Source organism: Oncorhynchus nerka, linkage group LG15 (assembly GCF_034236695.1).
Source record: "Oncorhynchus nerka isolate Pitt River linkage group LG15, Oner_Uvic_2.0, whole genome shotgun sequence".
Classification (NCBI taxonomy): Eukaryota; Metazoa; Chordata; class Actinopteri; order Salmoniformes; family Salmonidae; genus Oncorhynchus; species Oncorhynchus nerka.
Window position 1 is genome coordinate 48,886,797 of NC_088410.1, and position 20,297 is coordinate 48,907,093.

The 20,297-nt window shown below is 41.6% G+C and overlaps 1 protein-coding gene and 1 non-coding gene across 2 annotated transcripts in view; one reads left to right on the plus strand and one right to left on the minus strand.

The window, feature by feature from the left end:
- Positions 1-20,297, minus strand: part of LOC115142840 (eyes absent homolog 2) — a 69,921-nt gene that overhangs the window by 8,469 nt on the left and 41,155 nt on the right. The window contains exons 2-10 of the mRNA XM_029682623.2: positions 17,122-17,190; positions 16,018-16,058; positions 14,712-14,836; positions 14,293-14,406; positions 7,741-7,817; positions 7,245-7,425; positions 6,963-7,102; positions 6,413-6,496; positions 963-1,052 (exon numbers count right to left, since the gene is read on the minus strand). Of these exons, the coding sequence (XP_029538483.1) occupies positions 963-1,052; positions 6,413-6,496; positions 6,963-7,102; positions 7,245-7,425; positions 7,741-7,817; positions 14,293-14,406; positions 14,712-14,814 (789 nt within the window). The 5' untranslated portion in view covers positions 14,815-14,836; positions 16,018-16,058; positions 17,122-17,190. The remainder of the gene's footprint in view (positions 1-962; positions 1,053-6,412; positions 6,497-6,962; positions 7,103-7,244; positions 7,426-7,740; positions 7,818-14,292; positions 14,407-14,711; positions 14,837-16,017; positions 16,059-17,121; positions 17,191-20,297) is intronic.
- LOC135560751 (U7 small nuclear RNA) lies at positions 13,444-13,498 on the plus strand. The gene has a single exon (XR_010459247.1). It is a non-coding gene; the product is annotated as a U7 small nuclear RNA (small nuclear RNA).

Genomic DNA, 20,297 nt, shown 5'->3' on the forward strand with positions numbered 1-20,297 from the left:
CTGACGTGCAAAATTAACAGTGACATATGGAAGATTTTAGGCTATTCTCAAAGCACAAGACCACCACATTGTTGGAGCTAGTTAAATTAGCCTCCATTTCTTCTAAAAGCATGTTTCTCTATAACCTGGTTATCATAGAGCTTTTCCTAGCTCGTATATCTTCATCGCGTACAGGTTACTCAGCCTGTGGCATCTATTGGCGCTCTATTAGCTGCTGACAAACCTGAAGGAAAATGACTTCATAAATCAACCACAGCATATGACTAACAAAGATGGCCGCCACTAGTCTACTGTTTGAATGGGGAACTAACAACAGAGGATGACAAATAGAAGGAACTTAAAAAGCGGGTTTGAAAACTGCTTTTTCTGCCTTCTTCCCCTCAGCTGTTCCTCCTCCCCACAACTAATCTCCATTTAAGAGACAGACACACACCTATAATTAACAACTCAGTGTTCCTTCTCACCACAAACCAAATTTAAGCCTGGTCTTTGTTAGAAAAAGGCTGTGGAATGCACAGAGAAAAACCTACCTGTTGTTCATGATGTTAAAAATACTCCAGTTTAACCCTAGCCCATTTAAACAGTTAGGCTTTCAACTCAAATCTTTTGAGAATATGACAGAGTAACCCGAACAATATGAAAGGGAATCTTTTTTAAACGTGATGTAGTATTGTCACGAGGGCTGTCACCTAAATCCTGGGAAAACTCCTGGCCCTGCTGATAGTATCAATTGAGGATGATGGATATAAGCAACATTATGGGTGATGCATAATAAAGAGGATGGATGATGTATGTGATTCATAATAACAACACAGTATGGACGCTCAATGATGGATAATAAGCACAAATATGGATGATAGATTATAAACAGAAGTGTGAATGTTAGATGATGGATGAGCAACAGTATGGATAACGGAGGATGGATAATAGATGATCGAATCCATCAGGTAAATGAGTCTCACCTCCAGGTCGTTGAAGAATAGCCGCGAGTCGGCCAAGTTGAAGATCATCTCCTCCATCCACAGTCCCAGCGACACTGCCTTGGACGAGTCCTGAAAAGGAGACACAAAGACATTACAAAGGTCAATACAGTTGTTTTATACAAGGATGGACTTAGTTGTCATCTACTCTCCCATTGACACCAATGCATAACTCGGTGAACATTTGACTAAAGTGGAAGTTCGGTTTCGCCCCTTCACGAACCACTTGTTCACATGTGTTTAAGAGGACTTACTCTCATAACATTACTTTGCATAGGTCATTGTTCATCTCAGGAAAGAAAAGGTTGTCTCTCTTGATGTTATTGGTTATAGAAACAGGTAGGACGCACAGTGGTAAAGGATTTATGAATATATAATGAATGTTGATCTTCTGCACGATACACCGTCAAATCAGCAGGACACAACCAAGCTTCAAATAGCAAATGAACTTGACTCTATATAGACCTGACTGAGATGTCATAAGAGGTTTGGTATGTAATTATGACAAAGTGTTTAGTCTGATTATCTAACACTGGGTTTCCCTACCACCGGGCCCCGGCAGAGAGTTTGCTACCAGGCTGCCTTGGCATAATTATATTTCTTTCCCTAGCCCACAGGATGGGTACTCAATTCACTCGGTTCTGCCCAGTCTGTGAGCCAGTAGTGCATGTCTTACTCCCTACAGCATCTTTGTGAAAATAGTGACACTCACAACACATGCTAATTGGACGGACTGGACCCCCATCACGTCTCTGACACAGAGCGAACGCGCCTTGGTAGTTACAGTAGCAAGCATTTCTCTAGCCAGCTAGCATCAGGGATATATCTCAGGGATCCAAGAATGGTAAATTGAAATGGATTTAGTATTCTCCCAAGTGAAGTTTGCTTGCTAGACAGGAATTAGATTAAAATAATTGCAGATGAAAAGTGGCAATATACAGTTGAAGTTGGAAGTTTACATAAACCTTAGACAAATATATTTAAAATCAGTTTTTCTCAATTCCTGGCATTTAATCCTAGTAAAAATTCCCTGTTTTAGGTCAGTTAGGATCACCACTTTAAGAATGTGAAATGTCAGAATAATAGTAGAGAGAATTATTTATTTCAGCTTTTATTTCTTTCATCACATTCCCAGTGGGTCAGAAGTTTACATACACTCAATTAGTATTTGGTAGCATTGCCTTTTAATTGTTTAACTTGGGTCAAACGTTTCGGGTAGCCTTCCACAAGCTTCCCACAATAAGTTGGGTGAGTTTTGGCCCATTCCTCCTGACAGAGCTGGTGTAACTGAGTCAGGTTTGTAGGCCTCCTTGCTCGCACACGCTTTTTCAGTTCTGCCCACACATTTTCTATATGATTGAGGTCAGGGCTTTGTGATGGCCACTCCAATACCTTCACTTTGTTGTCCTTAAGCCATTTTGCCACAACTTTGGAAGTATGCGTGTGGTCATTGTCCATTTGCAAGACCCATTTGCGATCAAGCTTTAACTTCCTGACTGATGTCTTCATGATGCCATCTATTTTGTGAAGTGCACCAGTCCCTCCTGCAGCAAAACACCCCCACAACATGATGCTGCCACCCCTGTGCTTCACGGTTGGGATGGTGTTCTTCAGCTTGCAAGCATCCCTCTTTTCCCTCCAAACATAATGATGGTCTTCTGGCCAAACAGTTCTATTTTGTTTCATCAGACCAGAGGACAGTTGCAAACCGTAGTCTAGATTTTTTTGTGGCGGTTTTAGAGCAGTGGCTTTCTTCCTTGCTGAGCGGCCTTTCAGGTTGTCGATATAGGCCTTATTTTACTGTGTATATTGATACTTTTGTACCTGTTTCCTCCAGCATCTTCACAATGTCCTTTGCTGTTGTTCTGGGATTGATTCACACTTTTCGCACTAAAGTACGTTCACCTCTAGGAGATAGAACGCATCTCCTTCTTGAGCGGTATGACGGCTGCGTGGTCCCATGGTGTTTATACTTGCGTACTATTGTTTGTACAGATGTACGTGGTACCTTCAGGCATTTGGAAATTGCTCCCAAGGATGAACCAGACTTGTGGAGGTCTACAATTTTTGGGGCTGATTTCTTTAGATTTTCCCATGTCATCAAGCAAAGAGGCACTGAGTTTGAAGGTAGGCCTTGAAATACATCCACAGGTACACCTCCAATTGACTCAAATTAGGTCAATTAGCCTATCAGAAGCTTCTAAAGGCATGACATAATTTTCTGGATTTTCCCAAGCTGTTTAAAGACACAGTCAACTTAATATATGTAAACTTCTGACCCACTGGAATTGTGAAACAGTGAATTATATGTTTTAATGACTCCAACCTAAGTGTATGTAAACTTCCAACTTCAACTGTATACTGCTATGGTATATAGACTGTAATCAGAAGAAATACTTGTAGATGCGCTTGTTTTGGGTCGCGTGCGCACCAGGTGCCATTCCAAACTCCAACCCCCCTAACAGTCATTATTTTCTCCCTGTCCAAACAGCCTTCTAAAGACACTGGCAGCCCTTCTCTCAGATTGACAGGACAGGTTCTATCACCTGAGCAGGAAGTCTGATTACCTTTCTGTCAATCATTCTTTCCACCAAACTGCAACCTGCTCTTTCTCTTTCTGTCTCTTTCTCTCTACCTCTCCTTCTGTTACACACACACTCGCACATGTACAAACGCACGCACGCACACATGCAAGCACACACACACACACAAGCACACACATACACACAGTTATTGAAGAATTCAGGAATGAAGAAGATACGCTTTTCTAATGATGGGAGAATTACAAATCTTCCGCAGACAACAGAGAAATCACAGTTTGTCAGAAAACAGTCCAGTACATTGTTGTTGTGGGGAGTGGCTAGGCACCAGCAGGGCAGGTGGCTGTGTGCTGTACTGTACTGGCGCTGTGGCTGTAGTGGTGGTTCTACATCTTGGCAGTGTGACAAAATTGGAGGAGTGAGGCGTCAGCCAAAGGGGAGTGTTAGATTCTGAAAAATGACAGCCTTCCTCCCACCTCCAATTGATCCACAGCAAAGTGGATTTGGTGAATGAGGGGGCGAGGGAAGAAGGGGGGCAGAAAGAGAGTGTTGGGATGATGAGAATGAGGGGAGGTGGAGGAGAGGGAGGGAGTGTTTAGTTTAAATAGAGATAATTATCCATAATCACACTCCCTGCCAAGTCTTCTTCAATGCGCAGTGAGGTAGAAATAAAAATGAAAGAGGTCCAACTTACTCTTCCTCCTAATCACAGGCAGGAATTCACAGAGAACAAGAAAATATCAGAAAGCACAAAAAAATCCAGACAATTTCACTGATGCCTTCAGTGGTGGACTTTTCAAATCGTTCACACACAGAGAGAGATGGCACGGGCACTGTAGCCTACGTGTGATAAATAAAATGCCATTGGACCAATAATGTAGGGTATAAAATCCTCATGTGCTCTAGAGTTTACCTTGGTTTTTCAAAGGCAGTGAAAACAACAGTTTTTCATCACAATCATTTTTTTTCTGCCCCTTCCTGGGTCCAGGCTTCCCTTGCTTGCCTCAACACAGGCCAAACACTTGTTTACCTCAATGAGTTTGATCATAATACAATGACTGTCATAAGGAAGGAGTTACAATATAGTCTGTCTGGTCTAGACACAGCATCATGATTTTTTTAAAAGAAAAGTTGGGATCCTGTTTCTTTAATATAGGGAAACCTAAGCTAACATAAACATTGGTCATTGCCTGACAGTGAGCATTATTGTGAGAAGACATATCAAACTCACTCCTACCTAATTGAAAACCAATTCCTGGCTCGTAAATAATCCCACTAGGCCTTTGGTCGGAATCTTTTTGGGGGATTTGAGGATTCTACCTCCCCCCACCCAAAACTTTCTTTTCTCTCTGGCATGTCTCAGTTTTGATGTCAGAGCATGTCGGGATTGAAGTTTGCCGTTTCAGCGGGGAAGCTGGGTGGATGGAATCAGGAATTTGGCACACCAGTCAAATGTCAACACTTCCATCCTCTCCTTTCTCCCCGACAATATGTTGAAAAAGAAACAACAGAGTGCCAAAATGGTGGAGCGCTTTAGGCCTAATACTTGTTACTCTCTCCCGCTCTGGCTCTCTCTCTCTCCAACTCCACGTTTACATCGCGTCAAACCGCAGCGGGACCGTGAGAATTCAAAACACTGTTGTGGCCAAAAAAAAGAAACATGACTATTGTTGCCCTCATCAGCTGCCTGTCTATTATGTAAAGGTTAATCAGCTGTCAATCAAACAGTGGGACGTGGGTTGGCCAAACAAGTCCCCTGGATTATATAAAGAGACAAGAGGGCACAGAAGGAAAACACCAAGCGTGTGAAAAGTCAAGGAGAGAGCAAAGGACAAAAACACATCTTAAAAAGTTAGGCTTTAAGGAGTGAATCCTAATTTTCAGTAGAATATTAATTTAGTCCCATTGACATCAACGCACACAATTCCACTGATTCACCCTTAACTGATATTGCATAGTTTATATCATCAAGTATTAGGTTTGCAAAGGGAGAGAATATTCCTGGAAACAATTTAAGTTTACTAGTAAACCACCAGAATTTTGGTAACTTTCAAGTATTTATTTTAATTTTATCAGATTACATCTAGTGGCCTTTTTGGGTACTTCAGATTATCACAGGTCTCTGTAATTATCTCTGGCCCTCTGTGTGGCCGTATCAAATGTAAAATATATACGAATAGGTCTCCATCGTAGTGTTGTGGCATCACTACAGCCTGGGGTTCGATACCAGGCTGTCACAACCGGCCGTGACCAGGGGTCCCATAGGGCGGTGCACAATTGGTCAAGCGTCGTCCGGGTTAGGGGAGGGTTTGGCCTGGAGGGGGGCTTTACTTGGCTCATCGCGCTCTAGCGACTCCATGTGGTGGACTGGGTGCCTGCAGCCTAAAGTCAGTCGTCAATTGAACGGTGTTTCTTCCGGCACATTGGTGCAGCTGGCTTCTGGGTTAAGCGAGGCGGGTGTTAAGAAGCGTGGTTTGGCAGGTCATGTTTTGGAGGACGCATGACTCGACCTTCGCCTCTCCCGAGCCCTTTGGAGAGTTGCAATGATGAGACATGATCGCAATTGGATATCACAAAAAAGGGGGTTAAATTAAATGACAAAAAAAAACAAAAAAACATACTGTATATACAAATGACAAAATAAGAATATGTTATGCTAATGTTATGGTAAATATAAATACATTTTAATCAAGTATAAATGACCAAATGACCATAAATGACCTGTTATTCACCAAAATTACTGATGATTCCGCTTACTTTGTTAAATTACCAGTAGCTTGGCAACTATCAAGGATTAGTTTAAAATAAGCCGTCAGATACTTTCAGGGTTATTTAATTTGAAAAGTGATAATGGAGAGAGTGTTTTAAGTCATGTAAGTCAATTTTTTCTACCTTGCCAAATCGTGTGGAGAAGCTCCCTGTGAGCAAAGAGTGGAAAATGATGATGGTCTCGTCAAGGTCCCACACAAACACACGCTGGAAAATAAGACAAAGACATATTTAGCCAAATTGTTATTTTTCTATCTCTACGTTGAAGAGAAAATGACAGTGCGGGACTACACATACAAACTGATCAATCAGTAGGAAAATGACTTGGAAAATCATAAAAGACCACCAAGAGCTACTAAATTGTTCTACCATTATTTGTAAATGTTGTGAACTCTTTTATGACTTTTACTGAGTGAGGTCTATAAATGACACTTCTGATGATTTCTTTACAGTTATGGAAGTGCAACTTCACTTTAAACCATCTGTCTAACTGTCAGTAACCTGTGTTCTTACATTTTAATAACAGTATGTCTGTGGTCTGTTGTGTGTCTATAGTGTCTGTGGTCATATTGTAGCTCAGTGAGTCAATGGCTACCATTGACGGGATGTGTGTGTATGTGTGTGTGCACGTGTGTGTGTGTGTGTTTGTGACTTCCATGGACTGTAACATTACCTCTATATCTGAGTCCAGGGGAGGCTGTGGGTCACTGACTCTTTTCCTGCCCCTCAGTTTCCCGTCTGAGCTCCGTCTGGCTGGCACCCCCTCTGGCTCTTTCCCTGGGGTGGGGGGGCTAGGGGGCGGATGGTACTCTCCTGGAACACACACACACACACACACATCCTGTCAATGAAAATGTCTAAAACACCAAAGAACACGACAGGAAGATAAATAGAATGCTAAGAGGATAATAAATCATTCTCCAATAAAGAGAAGAGGCGGGCCAACCATCTGTACCTGGGTGGGACTCAGGGCTGTGATTGGGCACCACGGCAGGGTGTTCTGGATGCTGATAGGGTATGGGCGTGGTGATGGCGCTAGGGCTGATGTTGCTGCTTGCGAGGTACGGGCTGTTGTAGTGTGTGTTGTAGTATGGCGAGTACTGGCTTTGGCTGTAGCTAGAGTACGCTGAGAAGTCCTGACAGAGGGAATGGGAAGAATATTAAAGACTTCCTAAGATGTATGAAAGAAAAATACACAGAATATTACAAATGATCACATATTGGGCTTCACCCTTTCTTCACATATTTATAAAAATATATATATCTACCATGTCGTGAAAGAGGCTATCACTGAAGCCAGATGAGTGGCACATTCAATTGTAAGTTGCAGTATTCCAAACCCATTAAATGCCATCCCAGCCATTTGGAAACTTTTTGTACTGCGAGAGCTGTTTTTATTTGCATAAAAGATCGTCGTCCATAATGGTGTGCGTATTACATCCTGTACTGACCTGTTGTGTGGGGTTGAATGGAGTTGAGCTGGTGATGGGGTTGGCTCCCTGGAAAATCCCAGAAGAAATACTGCTACCTGGAAAACAACATTAAACCAACGTCAAAAACAGACTCACATTGACTGACATTTACAGAAGTTGGACTTGCATTGAAAGCTCCATTGAAAATATATTTGTATTGGTATTGTAATACCAATAAATTTAACAAATGGAAATAAAAACAGGCAAATTTAAGAATGCAAGGCAGTTAAACGTAACTCAACAGAAATTGCACACCTATCGTACAAGTATATCAGTCAATTACCCCTCATTAATGGGCATAACTATGCATTTGCAACTATGTGTACTAAGTGGATCGTGAGACAGCATTAGCCCTTAGAGTTGCAAAATGAATGTAACCTTCTGGTAAAATTCACAGGTTTTCCCAAAATCCTGGTTGGAAGATTTCCAGAATAAGAAGGGAACAACACCTACTGTAATGCAATCAACTCAACATTAATCACAGAAGTAGCTTCACAACATGGCCTCAAAACACTGACTTGCCTCAACCCCTCCAGGGAGTATGGCACTTGATTTATGAGTCCCAACAAGAACAATGCAGCTGGGGGGGAAGCCTGGTGTGCTAGCTAGCTACTCCATCAGTGTTATCAACTCTGCTGAAGGAATGCCTTCCTCTGGGCTCTTTTCCCCCAGCCACACTTGTGTGTTACCCCTCAACATCCCTCTTTCCCTCCATCCCACCACCCAAAACCTAACCTTAGATGAATGAGTACCCAGAACCACCCGGGGGTCTCCCAGGACAACAAAACATAGTCTTCAAAGCAACAACACAAAGAAATCAGAAGGTCTCCAAATAAACAGTGGAGTTTCTGGTTTTGATTTGGTCTGTCCTTTGTAGTGTAGTGCGTGGTGTGTGTGTGCGTGTGTATGTGGGAGGAAAGGTCTGGTGGTCTTGTACATGGAGTTGCCACTCTAGGTTTTTGTTTACCTGTACTGAAACACATGAAAGAAAGCAGAGAGGTCACATGTATTCCATTGTTAGAATACCAGTGTTTCAGTCTTACTTTCTGACAACAACGGTAGCGGGCTGAAGCTGGATCAGACTGACATTTCGTCCAAGCTTAGATGAATGATTCTGCTACAAAATACAGAGCAAGAAAGTATAAATATAACAAATATACAAAACTCTCTTTGAAGATCAATGTGGATTCTATAAACCTGCTTTTTGCTATAGGGCCATATTCTCATCTCTCAAGTTTTTATCTTGAGTCTCCTCTTTTGGGTCGTATTCATTAGGATCAAACAGAAGAAAACTGGACTTGTCCAATAAGAAACGCTCATTTCAGTTTTCCATTGCTACAATGCGTACTCATGAATATGACTCTTAACAGTGGCCCTGCATTCCCCTGTCAGTAAGTCCATGCAGTTCCTTCATTTAGCCTCCCCTCCCAGCACCACAACATGCACCTTAACCTCTAACCTCTGACAGAGCAAGGTCAATTTCACGCTGCTTTGAAAGCCATCAAGTCCTACTGAGCCAAGCATACTTTGGGTGCCGAAGAACTGGGGAATGTGTGGAGCACAGACGCACACACATGGAACACGCGGACGGACACGTGCAGACACACACAAACACACACAAGAGCGTGCTGGTTCGGGCCGCGGTGTGGGTGTGTGGGGAGGAAGGGGCCTGACCTCCAGAGAGGAGAGAGAGAGGAGGAGAGAGAGAGATTGCTGACGCCAGGCACCCAGACCGCAGCTAATGGAGAACAGGCGTGGAGGAGGACAGACGGGCACTGCTACGGACACCCACCTGGAAATGACAGGACCCCAGTCACTGGGCTCCAAGTCAGAGGGCCATCATGATGGAAAGATCAGAGAGAAAAAGAAAGCGAGAGGGAGGGAGGTACAGTGGCTTGCGAAAGTATTTATCACCCTTTGCATTTTTCCTATTTTGTTGCCTTACAACATGGAATTAAAATTGTTTTTTTTGGTGGGTTTGTATCATTTGATTTACACCACATGCCTACTACTTTGAAGGTGCAAAATATTTTTATTGTGAAACAATAAATAAGACAAAAAAACGGAAAACTTGAGCGTGCATAACTATTCACTCCTCCAAAGTCAATACTTTGTAGAGCCACCTTTTTCAGCAATTACAGCTGCAAGTCTCTTGGAGTATGTCTCTATAAGCTTGGAACATCTAGCCACTGGGATTTTTGCCCATTCCTCAAGGCAAAACTGCCCCAGCTCCTTCAAGTTGGATGGGTTCCGCTGGTGTACAGCAATCTTTAATTCATACCACAGATTCTCAATTGGATTGAGGTCTGGGATTTGACTAGGCCATTCCAAGACATTTAAATGTTTCCCCTTAAACCACTCAAGTGTTGCATTAGCAGTATGCTTAGGGTCATTGTCCTGCTGGAAGGCGAACCTCCGTCCCAGTCTCAAATCTCTGGAAGACTGAAACAGGTTTCCCTCAAGAATGTCCCTGTATTTAGAGCTATCCATCATTCCATCAATTCTGACCAGTTTACCAGTCCTTGCTGATGAAAAACATCCCCACAGCATGATGCTGCCACCACCATGCTTCACTGTGGGGATGTTGTTCTCAGAGTGATGAGAGGTGTTGGGTGTGCGTGCGCCAGACATAGTGTTTTCCTTGATGGCCAAAAAGCGAATAAAAAAATATATATTTATTTTAAATTTTTTACCCCTTTCTCCCCAATTTTGTGGTATCCAATTGTTTTAGTAGCTACTATCTTGTCTCATCGCTACAACTCCCGTACGGGCTCGGGAGAGACGAAGGTTGAAAGTTATGTGTCCTCCGATACACAACCCAACCAAGCCGTACTGCTTCTTAACACAGCGCGCATCCAACCCGGAAGCCAGCCTCACCAATGTGTCAGAGGAAACACTGTGCACCTGGCAACCTTGGTTAGCGCGTACGGCGCCCGTCCGCCACAGGAGTCGCTGGTGCGCGATGAGACAAGGATATCCCTACCGGCCAAGCCCTCCCTAACCCAGGTGACGTTAGGCCAATTGTGCGTCGCCCCACGGACCTCCCGGTCGCGGCCGGTTACGACCAGAGTCTCTGGTGGCACTCTGGTAACCACTGCGCCACCCGGGAGGCAAAAAAGTGCAATTTTAGTCTCATCTGACCAGAGTACCTTCCATATGTTTGGGGGAGTCTCCCACATGCCTTTTGGCGAACACCAAACATGTTTGCTTATTTTTTTCTGGAAATTCTTCTGTAAAGCCCAGCTCTGTGGAGTATATGGCTTAAAGTGGTCCTTTGGACATATATTCCAATCTCCGCTGTAGAGCTTTGCAGCTCCTTCAGGGTTATCTTTGGTCTCTTTGTTGCCTCTCTGATTAATGCCCTCCTTGCCTGGTCCGTGTGTTTTGGTGGGCGGCCCTCTCTTGGCAGGTTTGTTGTGGTGCCATATTCTTTCCATTTTTCAAATAATGTATTTAATGGTGCTCCGTGGGATGTTCAAAGTTTTGGATATTTTTTTATAACCCAACCCTAATCTGTACTTCTCCACAACTTTGTCCCTGACCTATTTGGAGAGCTCCTTAGTCCTCATAGTGCCGCTTGCTTGGTGGTGCCCCTTGCTTAGTGGTGTTGCAGACTCCGGGGCCTTTCAGAACAGGTGTATATATACTAAGATTATGTGACAGATCATGTGACACTTAGATTGCACATAGGTGGACTGTATTTAACTAATTATGTGACTTTTGAAGGTAATTGGTTGCACCAGATCTTATTTAGGGGCTTCATAGCAAAGGGGGTGAATACATATGCATGCACCACTTTAACGTTTTACATTTTTTTGAAACATTTTTTGAAACAAGTTATTGTTTTCATTTCACTTCACCAATTTGGACTATTTTGTGTATGTCCATTACATGAAATCCAAATAAAAATCCATTTAAATTACAGGTTGTAATGCAACAAAAACAAAATAGGATAAAACACCCAGAGGGGTGAATACTTTTGTAAGGCACTCTAGGAGAAAGGACTGGCCATAGAAAAAAGGATAGATCTCAGCAAAAGAGAGAGGTAAAGTGAGTGTGTATGTGTGAGAGAGAGAAATAGAGGGAGGGAGACAGTAAGTAGGAATGAAAGAGGGTAGGATGGCTAGCCATTTGTGAAGTAGAGAAGAGAGAGCGAAAGGCACAAAGAGAGGTAGAGTACTGACCTTGTATGTGTGTGTATTTGGGTGTTTGTGTGCCAGTATGTGTGCATGCAATCGTCTGTGTCCGTCTGTATTCATCAAGATCTCATTGTTTTTCATTTGAAACTCGAAGTATGCTCGTCTATTTTTTACCCATTCATTCTGCTCAGAAACAGAAACAATTCAAAGGTTAACAGTTCAGGCATTATTTCAGAGTGGTTAAGGCAAGGGCTATGGTTTGGGGAAGGCTCTGCAAAACTACCGACCTCATACCATCAAGTATTCTCACGGCTTGCTAGAGTATTCTGAACTGCCGTAGCGCAGTGGTCTGAGCAGCGCACTTTGGCTCCAAGCATCACCAGTTCCCGCCCAGTGCTGGGCAATTGTTTTTGTGTGTGTGTGCAAGCTTTCATGTGTTTGTGTGTTAGGGTTTAATATTTTCCAGATAATCAACACATTCTTCCTCCCGAGAAAATTTAGAGAAATTACCAGACATTCTGGTATTACCGTGAAAACCAGCAGTGCTATTTGAAAGCATTCACTGACTGTATATTGACTGTACATTGAGTTGCACCCGCTTTTGCCCTCAGAAGAGTTTACATTTTTTGGGGTATGGACTCTACAATGTGTTAATAGCATTCCACAGGGATTCTGACCCATGTTGACTCCAACACTTCCCTTAGATGTGTCATGTTGGCTGGATGTCCTTTTGGCGGTGAACCATTCTTGATACACATGGGAACCTGTGAAAAACCCAGCAGCATTGCAGATCTTGACACACTCAAACCGGGGCGCCTGGCACCTACTACAAACCCCGTTCAAAGGTACTGAAATCTTTTGTCTTGCCCATTCACCCTCTGAATGGCACACATACACAATCCATGTCTCAATTGTCTCAAGGCTTAAAAATCCTTCTTTAACCTGTCTCCTCCCCTCCATCTCCACTGATTGAAGTGGATTTACAGTAACAAGTGACATCAATAAGGGATCATACTGTAGCTTCCACCTGGTCAGTCTATGTCATGGAAAGAGCAGGTGCTCCTAATGTTTTATACACTCAGTGTCTGGAGAGACCTGAAAATAGCTGTGCAGCTCCCCATACAACCTGGCAGAGCTTGAGAGGATCTGCAGAGAAGAATGGGAGGAACTTCCCAAATACAGGTGTGCCAAGCTTGTAGCGTCATACCCAAGAAGACTTGAGGCTGTAATCACTGCTAAAGGTGCTTCAACAAAGTATTGAGTAAAGGGTCTAAAAGACTTATGTAATGTGATACTTCAGTTTTTTATTTTTTAAATTCATTTAAAAACTTCTAAAAACCTGTTTTTGATTTGTCATTATGGGGAATTGTGTGTAGATTGATGAGGGAAAAACCACAATTTAATAAATTTGAGAATAAGGCTGTAATGTAACAAAATGTGGAAAAAGTCAAGGGGTCTGAATACTTTCTGAATGCACTGTACACTGCTCATTCCCCTCCCTATATCGCAATTCAACCTCAGTTCTACCTACCTAAATGTTATGGAAAATTTGCTCTTTCAGTATTTCTCCAGTAGGTTTCCTGAAGGAGAAAGCCTCTACTTCAATGTCAAATATAATAAAACAAAAACACTATAGTAAATAGTACAGTAAAGTCTGCAAAAACACTAGAGTGAATACTACAGTAAAGTCCACAAAAACACTATACTATATTATTTATAGCATACTATAGTATTTTTTTATGTGGGCATATAGTAACCATAAACATTTATAGAAGCCATGCAAGTAGCCTAAAGGATGTTTTCTATTGGGGACTTTATGTTGAGTAAACATGGTAGGCTGCTAGCGTTGTGATGAATGGTCTAATGTAACCTATGAATGAAGCCAGAGAGTTTATGTCACACCTGCATATTTTGTATTTTTCCATCAGCTAATTTTGCTCCTCTCTTTCTCGGCATATCCTCTCACCAGTTGTGATGTGTTCAAGGGATTCTTGGGGAGGGTAGGCTATGGCCATCCTTTACATTTTTTTTTTTTTAGCTCTGATCTGATGTTTCCTGTACGCCTACATCTGTTTGAAATGGCATGGTAGGAGAACCTGTAGGACGCACCGACCTTGTGCAAGTAAAAACGGTAGGCTACAACAGCACACACACTCACACTGAACGTTATAATTATGCAGATAGCAAAGCAGAGAAGTCCGATTTAGACATTGTATATCATTTAACAGTTCCATTTCCCCGGCTGTTCATAGAAATAATGTATTATAATTGGCTAGTTTCTCAACATTATTTATCTCGGGAAATGAGAATGGGTTTGGGGAGGATATCCCAGTAAAACTTGGTAATCCGGTTACCAATATTAAACCCTAGTGTGTGTGTGTGTGTGACTGACCGGGTGTGGAGTAGCTGTAGAGGCCCTGGCTGGGGGGAGTGCTGCTGAAGTTGGAGTAGCTCAGCAGACTGTTCTGTCCTGGAGAGTGGCTGAGGCCATCTTCTGTCTTAATGTCTGCAGAGGAAAGGACATAAGGAGATAAATGATCTACACTGGATTCAGTTACTGAAACTGGTTACACTGTATTTTACAGAGGGACATGCTGTAAAACTGGGTGTGTTGTAAAATGCGGGCAGCATTAAATCAGCTTGCGAGCCACGTTTGGCCTGCGGGCCTGTAGTTGGAGACCCTGGTGTAAATGGATGTGGAGTTGTGGTACCTATTCACGGTGCCTTAGATGCCATACTTTCAAGACAACTTTTAAACAGTCATATCCCCACCTCTTCACCCCCCGTATTGAATGATATGACAGTACTTACTGTATGAGGGCATGCTGTAGCCCTGGGTGTGGTATGTATACGGTGTGTAGGGTCCCGCAGACTGGAGGGCAGGGCTGTACTGGGTCTGTCCGTACGCCGCCATGACAGCTCTTAGGTCAGCTGATCTAGAAGGAGGAATTAAAGACTGGTAAGTTGCTAAGCAACATGGGGACTATATGTATTGTCCAAATTGCCATGTTGGCTGCTTAGCCTATGCTATGCTAGGCTATGACTAAGAATTGTCACACATCAGATGGCATCACTCCTCCAGGACGCTCGTCCCTCAACAGATCTGTCTTGTAGGACCTGGAATTCATATTGAATATTGACAATTCAAAAAAGTAAAACTTAGTTCCAAATTTCACAATCTCACTGCACTCTCGTATGACTCTTCATGAAATAGACAAAATAACTAGCAAGCTAAATTATTACAAACGCTGTAGCAGTGATTTTGCATGTGAATATTTTTAAAAAGCAGACATATTCTGGTCACCAGTGCAGTGACTTGATCCGCTGTGTTGCTAACTGTTGTAGTTAGCTACTTTACTGACACAGTTAGCTAGCTAGTTAGCTAGCACTTTCTTCACTTACATAAAAAGCTTGCTTAGCCTGTTTAAATTACTCTGAAGTTGTAGACATGTAGCCCCACAATTAAGAGGGACTGACTGTTATCATAAATCAGCCCGTAGATCAGCATGTTTCTCTGCGATCGTATCGTTAGGTCAGCTGAGCACAGTCAGCAGCTGATTCGGGGGGCTACTGCAATGACTCATGGCAGAAGAACAGCTGCTTCATGAAAACTCATAATATTGTAAGCATTGGCACGACTAGCTACAGTAGCTTGCTAGCTAGCTTTTGTTGGAAGATTCAACATTGTGTGTGCAGCATTGTGAGTGCAGTAGGTAGCTGGTTGGTTAGCAGCATCGTTGCAGTCAAAGATGATTTCAGTGACTTGCTCAGCTAAAGTTATCAAGCTAACGTTAATTTTGGACATATTATGCTAGCTTTTGTGCCATAGTCAAACTTCAGAAATACTGCTCATTGAAGCACTATAGTTCTTAGCTATATGTAAAATGGAGCGACTAAGACTTCCTCACCACAAAAGCATCAACCTTATTGGCATATTAATTGTTTTAGCTTCAGCAGATGATGTCCCCTTGGTAATATTTTCAAATGGTACATTGTAGCATAAATTATTTTGAGCTATCCTATTACCATTTGCAAGATACAAGACAGATCAGTGCAGGCGAAATCAACGTGCTATCTAACGTAAGACAATGATGACTAAAATCTCAACAACACTCACTTGCAGATGAAGGAAGAGTCTGATATTGAGTCTTAGTGTCCCTAGAGGAGAAAACAAATGAAAGAAACAGAGAAACATGTTTAAATACCAATAAAAAATAATATTCACTGAGAAATGAAAAGGGTAATAAATAACTTGAGATATGATTTCACAGTGTTAAAAGGCTTTATACGATTCCAATTTCAACACTTAACCATAATGCCATAGTATGACATTTGATAAAAACCAGTCTGATCCCACAGTGACTGTACATACATACCCCAACCAGAAGCCATGGATTACAGGCAACATTCGCACTGAGCTAAAGGGTAGAACTGCCGCTTTCAAGGAGTGGAACTCAACCCAGAAGCTTATAAGAAGCTCTTACTTTTTTTGGGTATTTTCTTAAAACTGCATTGTTGAATGATAAGGGCATGTAAAGTCAGTATTTCACTAAGGCGCATGTGACAAATACAATTGGATTAGTTTTGATTCCACTGTTTAAGTTACGTTAAATACCTGCTGTTTCTTTAAAGGAAAATACAGTGTGTTACAGCCTTAATTTAAAACAATTACATTCAGGTTTTGTGTCACTGGCCTACACACAATACCCCATAATGTCAACATGGAATTATGTTTTTAGATTTTTTTACTAATTAATAAAAAATAAAAAGTTGAAATGTCTTGAGTCAATAAGTATTCAACCCCTTTGTTATGGCAAGCCTAAATAAGTTCAAGAGTAAATTAAATAGTGCTTAACAAGTCACACCCCTGAGTGAACAGAATCACCTTTGCCAGCAGTTACTGCTTTGAGTCTTTTTAGGTTAATCTTTAAGAGCTTTGCACGCCTGGATTGTACAATATTTGCACATTATTCTTTGAAAATTCCTAAAACTCTGTCAAGTTGATTGTGATTTTGAGATATTTCTGTATTTCATTTTCAATAAATGTGCACATTTAAAAAAAAAAAAAACATGTCATTATGGGGTATAGTGTGTAGACGGGTGAGATTTTATTTGATTTTATCCATGTTGAATTCTGGCTGTAACACAACAAAATGTGGAATAAGTCAACAGGTATGAATACTTTCTGAAGGCACTGTATATTTTGCAAATGTCTACTTACTTGACTCTGTAAAGAGAGGGTTTTCTTCCCTGGCAAGGGTGTCACTCAAGGTCCTCGCCGTCAGCTTTCCTGTGGAAACAATAGTGAATAAGCATTAGAAGTATGCGGCTGACTGACACAAAGCAACATGCCTCGGGCACTGACTTACTCAAAAGTTGGAACAGAACTCAAATTTGGGCCAAAAGAGCAGGGGGATAATTATCGTACTTGGAGAGTTCACAGAGTGATTTAAGGTTTAGGAAAGAATGGAGTTTTTGACAGGGGAAAAGAGACTGACAGCCGGACAGACAGACCTGCTACAAGTCGGAGAGAGCTGACGAGGTTGATACAGTATAAGAATGCACCATAAGGGATGCCACTGACAGACAACAGTCAAATTACACCCGTTTCTTCTTCCTCGTCAGTCAAAATGGCTGTTTGTTAGTAAGAGCTTGACGGATGACATAGTTTCCTGGGAAAGCACAGAAGAATTCCCCACTTCTTTGCTTCTCTCTCCGTCTCAACACCGTGGCACCTGTACAGAGGTGTCACATCACAATGACTGCGGAGAGGTAAACTAGGTCAAGTTAACTGCATAATCGGACAGAGCAGAGTTGTATGAAAAGCACTTACTTAGAATGACCTAGAAGCACACGTAAACTCGGGCATACTGTCACATTTATGTTGTACAGAAGTGTGAAATGCTAATATACACAAAGTACCAATATACAGTAACTGTCAAAAGTTACGTTCCTGTGGGCGGTCCTCATGAGAGCCAGTTTCGTCATAGCGCTTGATGGTTTTTGCAACTGCACTTGAAGAAACTTTCAAAGTTCTTGAAATTTTCTGGATTAACTGACCTTCATGTCTTTCTCTTTGCTTATGTGAGGTGTTCTTGCCATAATATGGACTTGGTATTTTACCAAATAGGCCGAATGTCTCTATACCCCCCTACCTTGTCACAACATAACTAATTGGCTCAACGCATTAAGAAGGAAAGAAATTCCACAAATTAACTTTTAACAAGGCACACCTGTTATTTGAAATGTATTCCAGGAGACTACATCATGAAGCTGGTTCAGAGAATGCCAAGAGTGTGCAAAGCTGTCATCGTGGTAAAGGGTGGCTACTTTGAAGAATCTAAAATCTAACATATATTTAGATTTGTTTAACACTTTTTTTGGTTACTGCATGATTTCATATGTGTTATTCCATAGTTTTGATGTCTTCACTATTATTCTACAATGTAGGAAATAAAGAAAAACCCTGGAATGAGTAGGTGTGCCCAAACTTTTGCCTGGTAATATATCCCAATTCAGTTTAGCATAATGACACCTTTACCTTAATATATAGCTATCCTAATATATTTAATAAACAAATAACAATAAACAAGCAGTAAAATGGACTACAATAGATAAGGATGGGAGTGTGTGTGTGTGTGAGAGTGAGAGTGGGACAGAGTTGAAGCCAACAAGCTATTCCTGGAGTCGTCCTGTCCCTACTGTTATCTCCCTAACCCCTTCTTTCTCTGTCCTTCTACAGGACCTTGAACTTAAGCATGGACCAGCCAGCTATAAATTTGGGGTGGAGATCACATAAATGGAGGTGTGACAGAGGTGTGTCTTCAGATACACATATTCTGACCTTGACTTAATTCCCTCATAATTCCACAACCTTTACACGCGAGGAAACCATGAATAAGGTCGAGCACCTGTCGGTTCCAAGTGGAAAAACACATTTTTTTCCCCCTGATAGAAATAACATCATTCTCCATGCACTGTAATTTAAAAACGAATAAGAGCTAGGCAAATGAGTAATCCGTTTGGAGAAGCAGATTGTAAATACAAATAGAAATAGTTGTAGATGATTTTTCCTTATGATCGCTGGATACAAATGTGAAACCAGTCATATGGAAGCAAACTGAAAATCATATCAACATGTATTTTGGCCCTTTTTCCAGTAGGCTATAAATAGCTGTGCTTCACTTTTCTTATTTATTTATTTTTTACAATTTGTATCATGTTAAATAGTATCCATTATTGGTAGCCACCGTCAGTAATACTCACATACATTCATAACTGTCATTTTAGTGTTCATTTTCTTCAATTTCTAGCTTCTACATTTTGCATCATTCGATTTCGTTTTACCTTTCTTTCCTCTATCAATAATGTGAGACATACAGTACATGTATGTAGCCTCTTTGAATCATTATGGAATGCAGAGCACACATAGCCGCTTAAACCTGGAGCCTAGCGCATGGTTCAAGACGACTGGACCGTTGTCATTCCATTCCATGATTAGTGAGGATTATTAGGGTAGATTTATAGGACTATTGTTCATCCCCTATGGTACACTTTTCTCACGTTCCAATATGTCATGGATTGAACAATTGAATATGGTAACATTCAGGATGAATCAAATCACTGTATTTTTGTTTCATCAATATATTTTGTGCATAAAGACTCTCCAAACCTTTTTATTTGATTTATTATTCATAAATATTTTCGAAACCTAAATAATCTCCAAGATCAGAGTATTTTTAAGTCTACCAATTGCTGCTGAAACGGAGACGAATATGCATATATGGATTTCTTTCATTGAGCCCTAATATTCTCAACCCATTCTTTTGATACTATATACAGTATTAAAGGGACACCGTATTTGAAGGGATGGCTTTAGACACATTTACTGAAAACCCTAGCAAATTAAATTCCACAAGAAAATCTGATGGCCAGCAACTGGGAGGGGTTTCAGCGGTTGAATGAAATGTATTCAGTGTGCGCAAGGGAACCATACCTGCAGAGCACATCACAGGCCTGCATAAGGTAAGTCTGAATACCAACCAGCGCTTAGGGTTGCAAAGGGTTGGCAACTTTCTGGGTAAATTTCCAGAATTTTGGGGAAATCTTCCATGGGACGTTAAGCCTGGGAATTTGGGGAATTTTGCTTAAATTCATCAAAAAAGTTAAACTTTTTTGTGGGCTACACATAAGGCAATTCTAGGTCTTGTGGCATATTTTGGTTAAACTATTCCCAATTCAATGGAATTGCAACCCTCTGCATGCACAGTGCATTCTTCCATCACATGTGCAGTGCACTCTTCCATCACATGTACAGCTGATTCTCAAGATCTTGCACAGTAATGAGAAGCTGTTGAGCCCACACTACTACACTGTCTGAGCCAAGGACTATACATG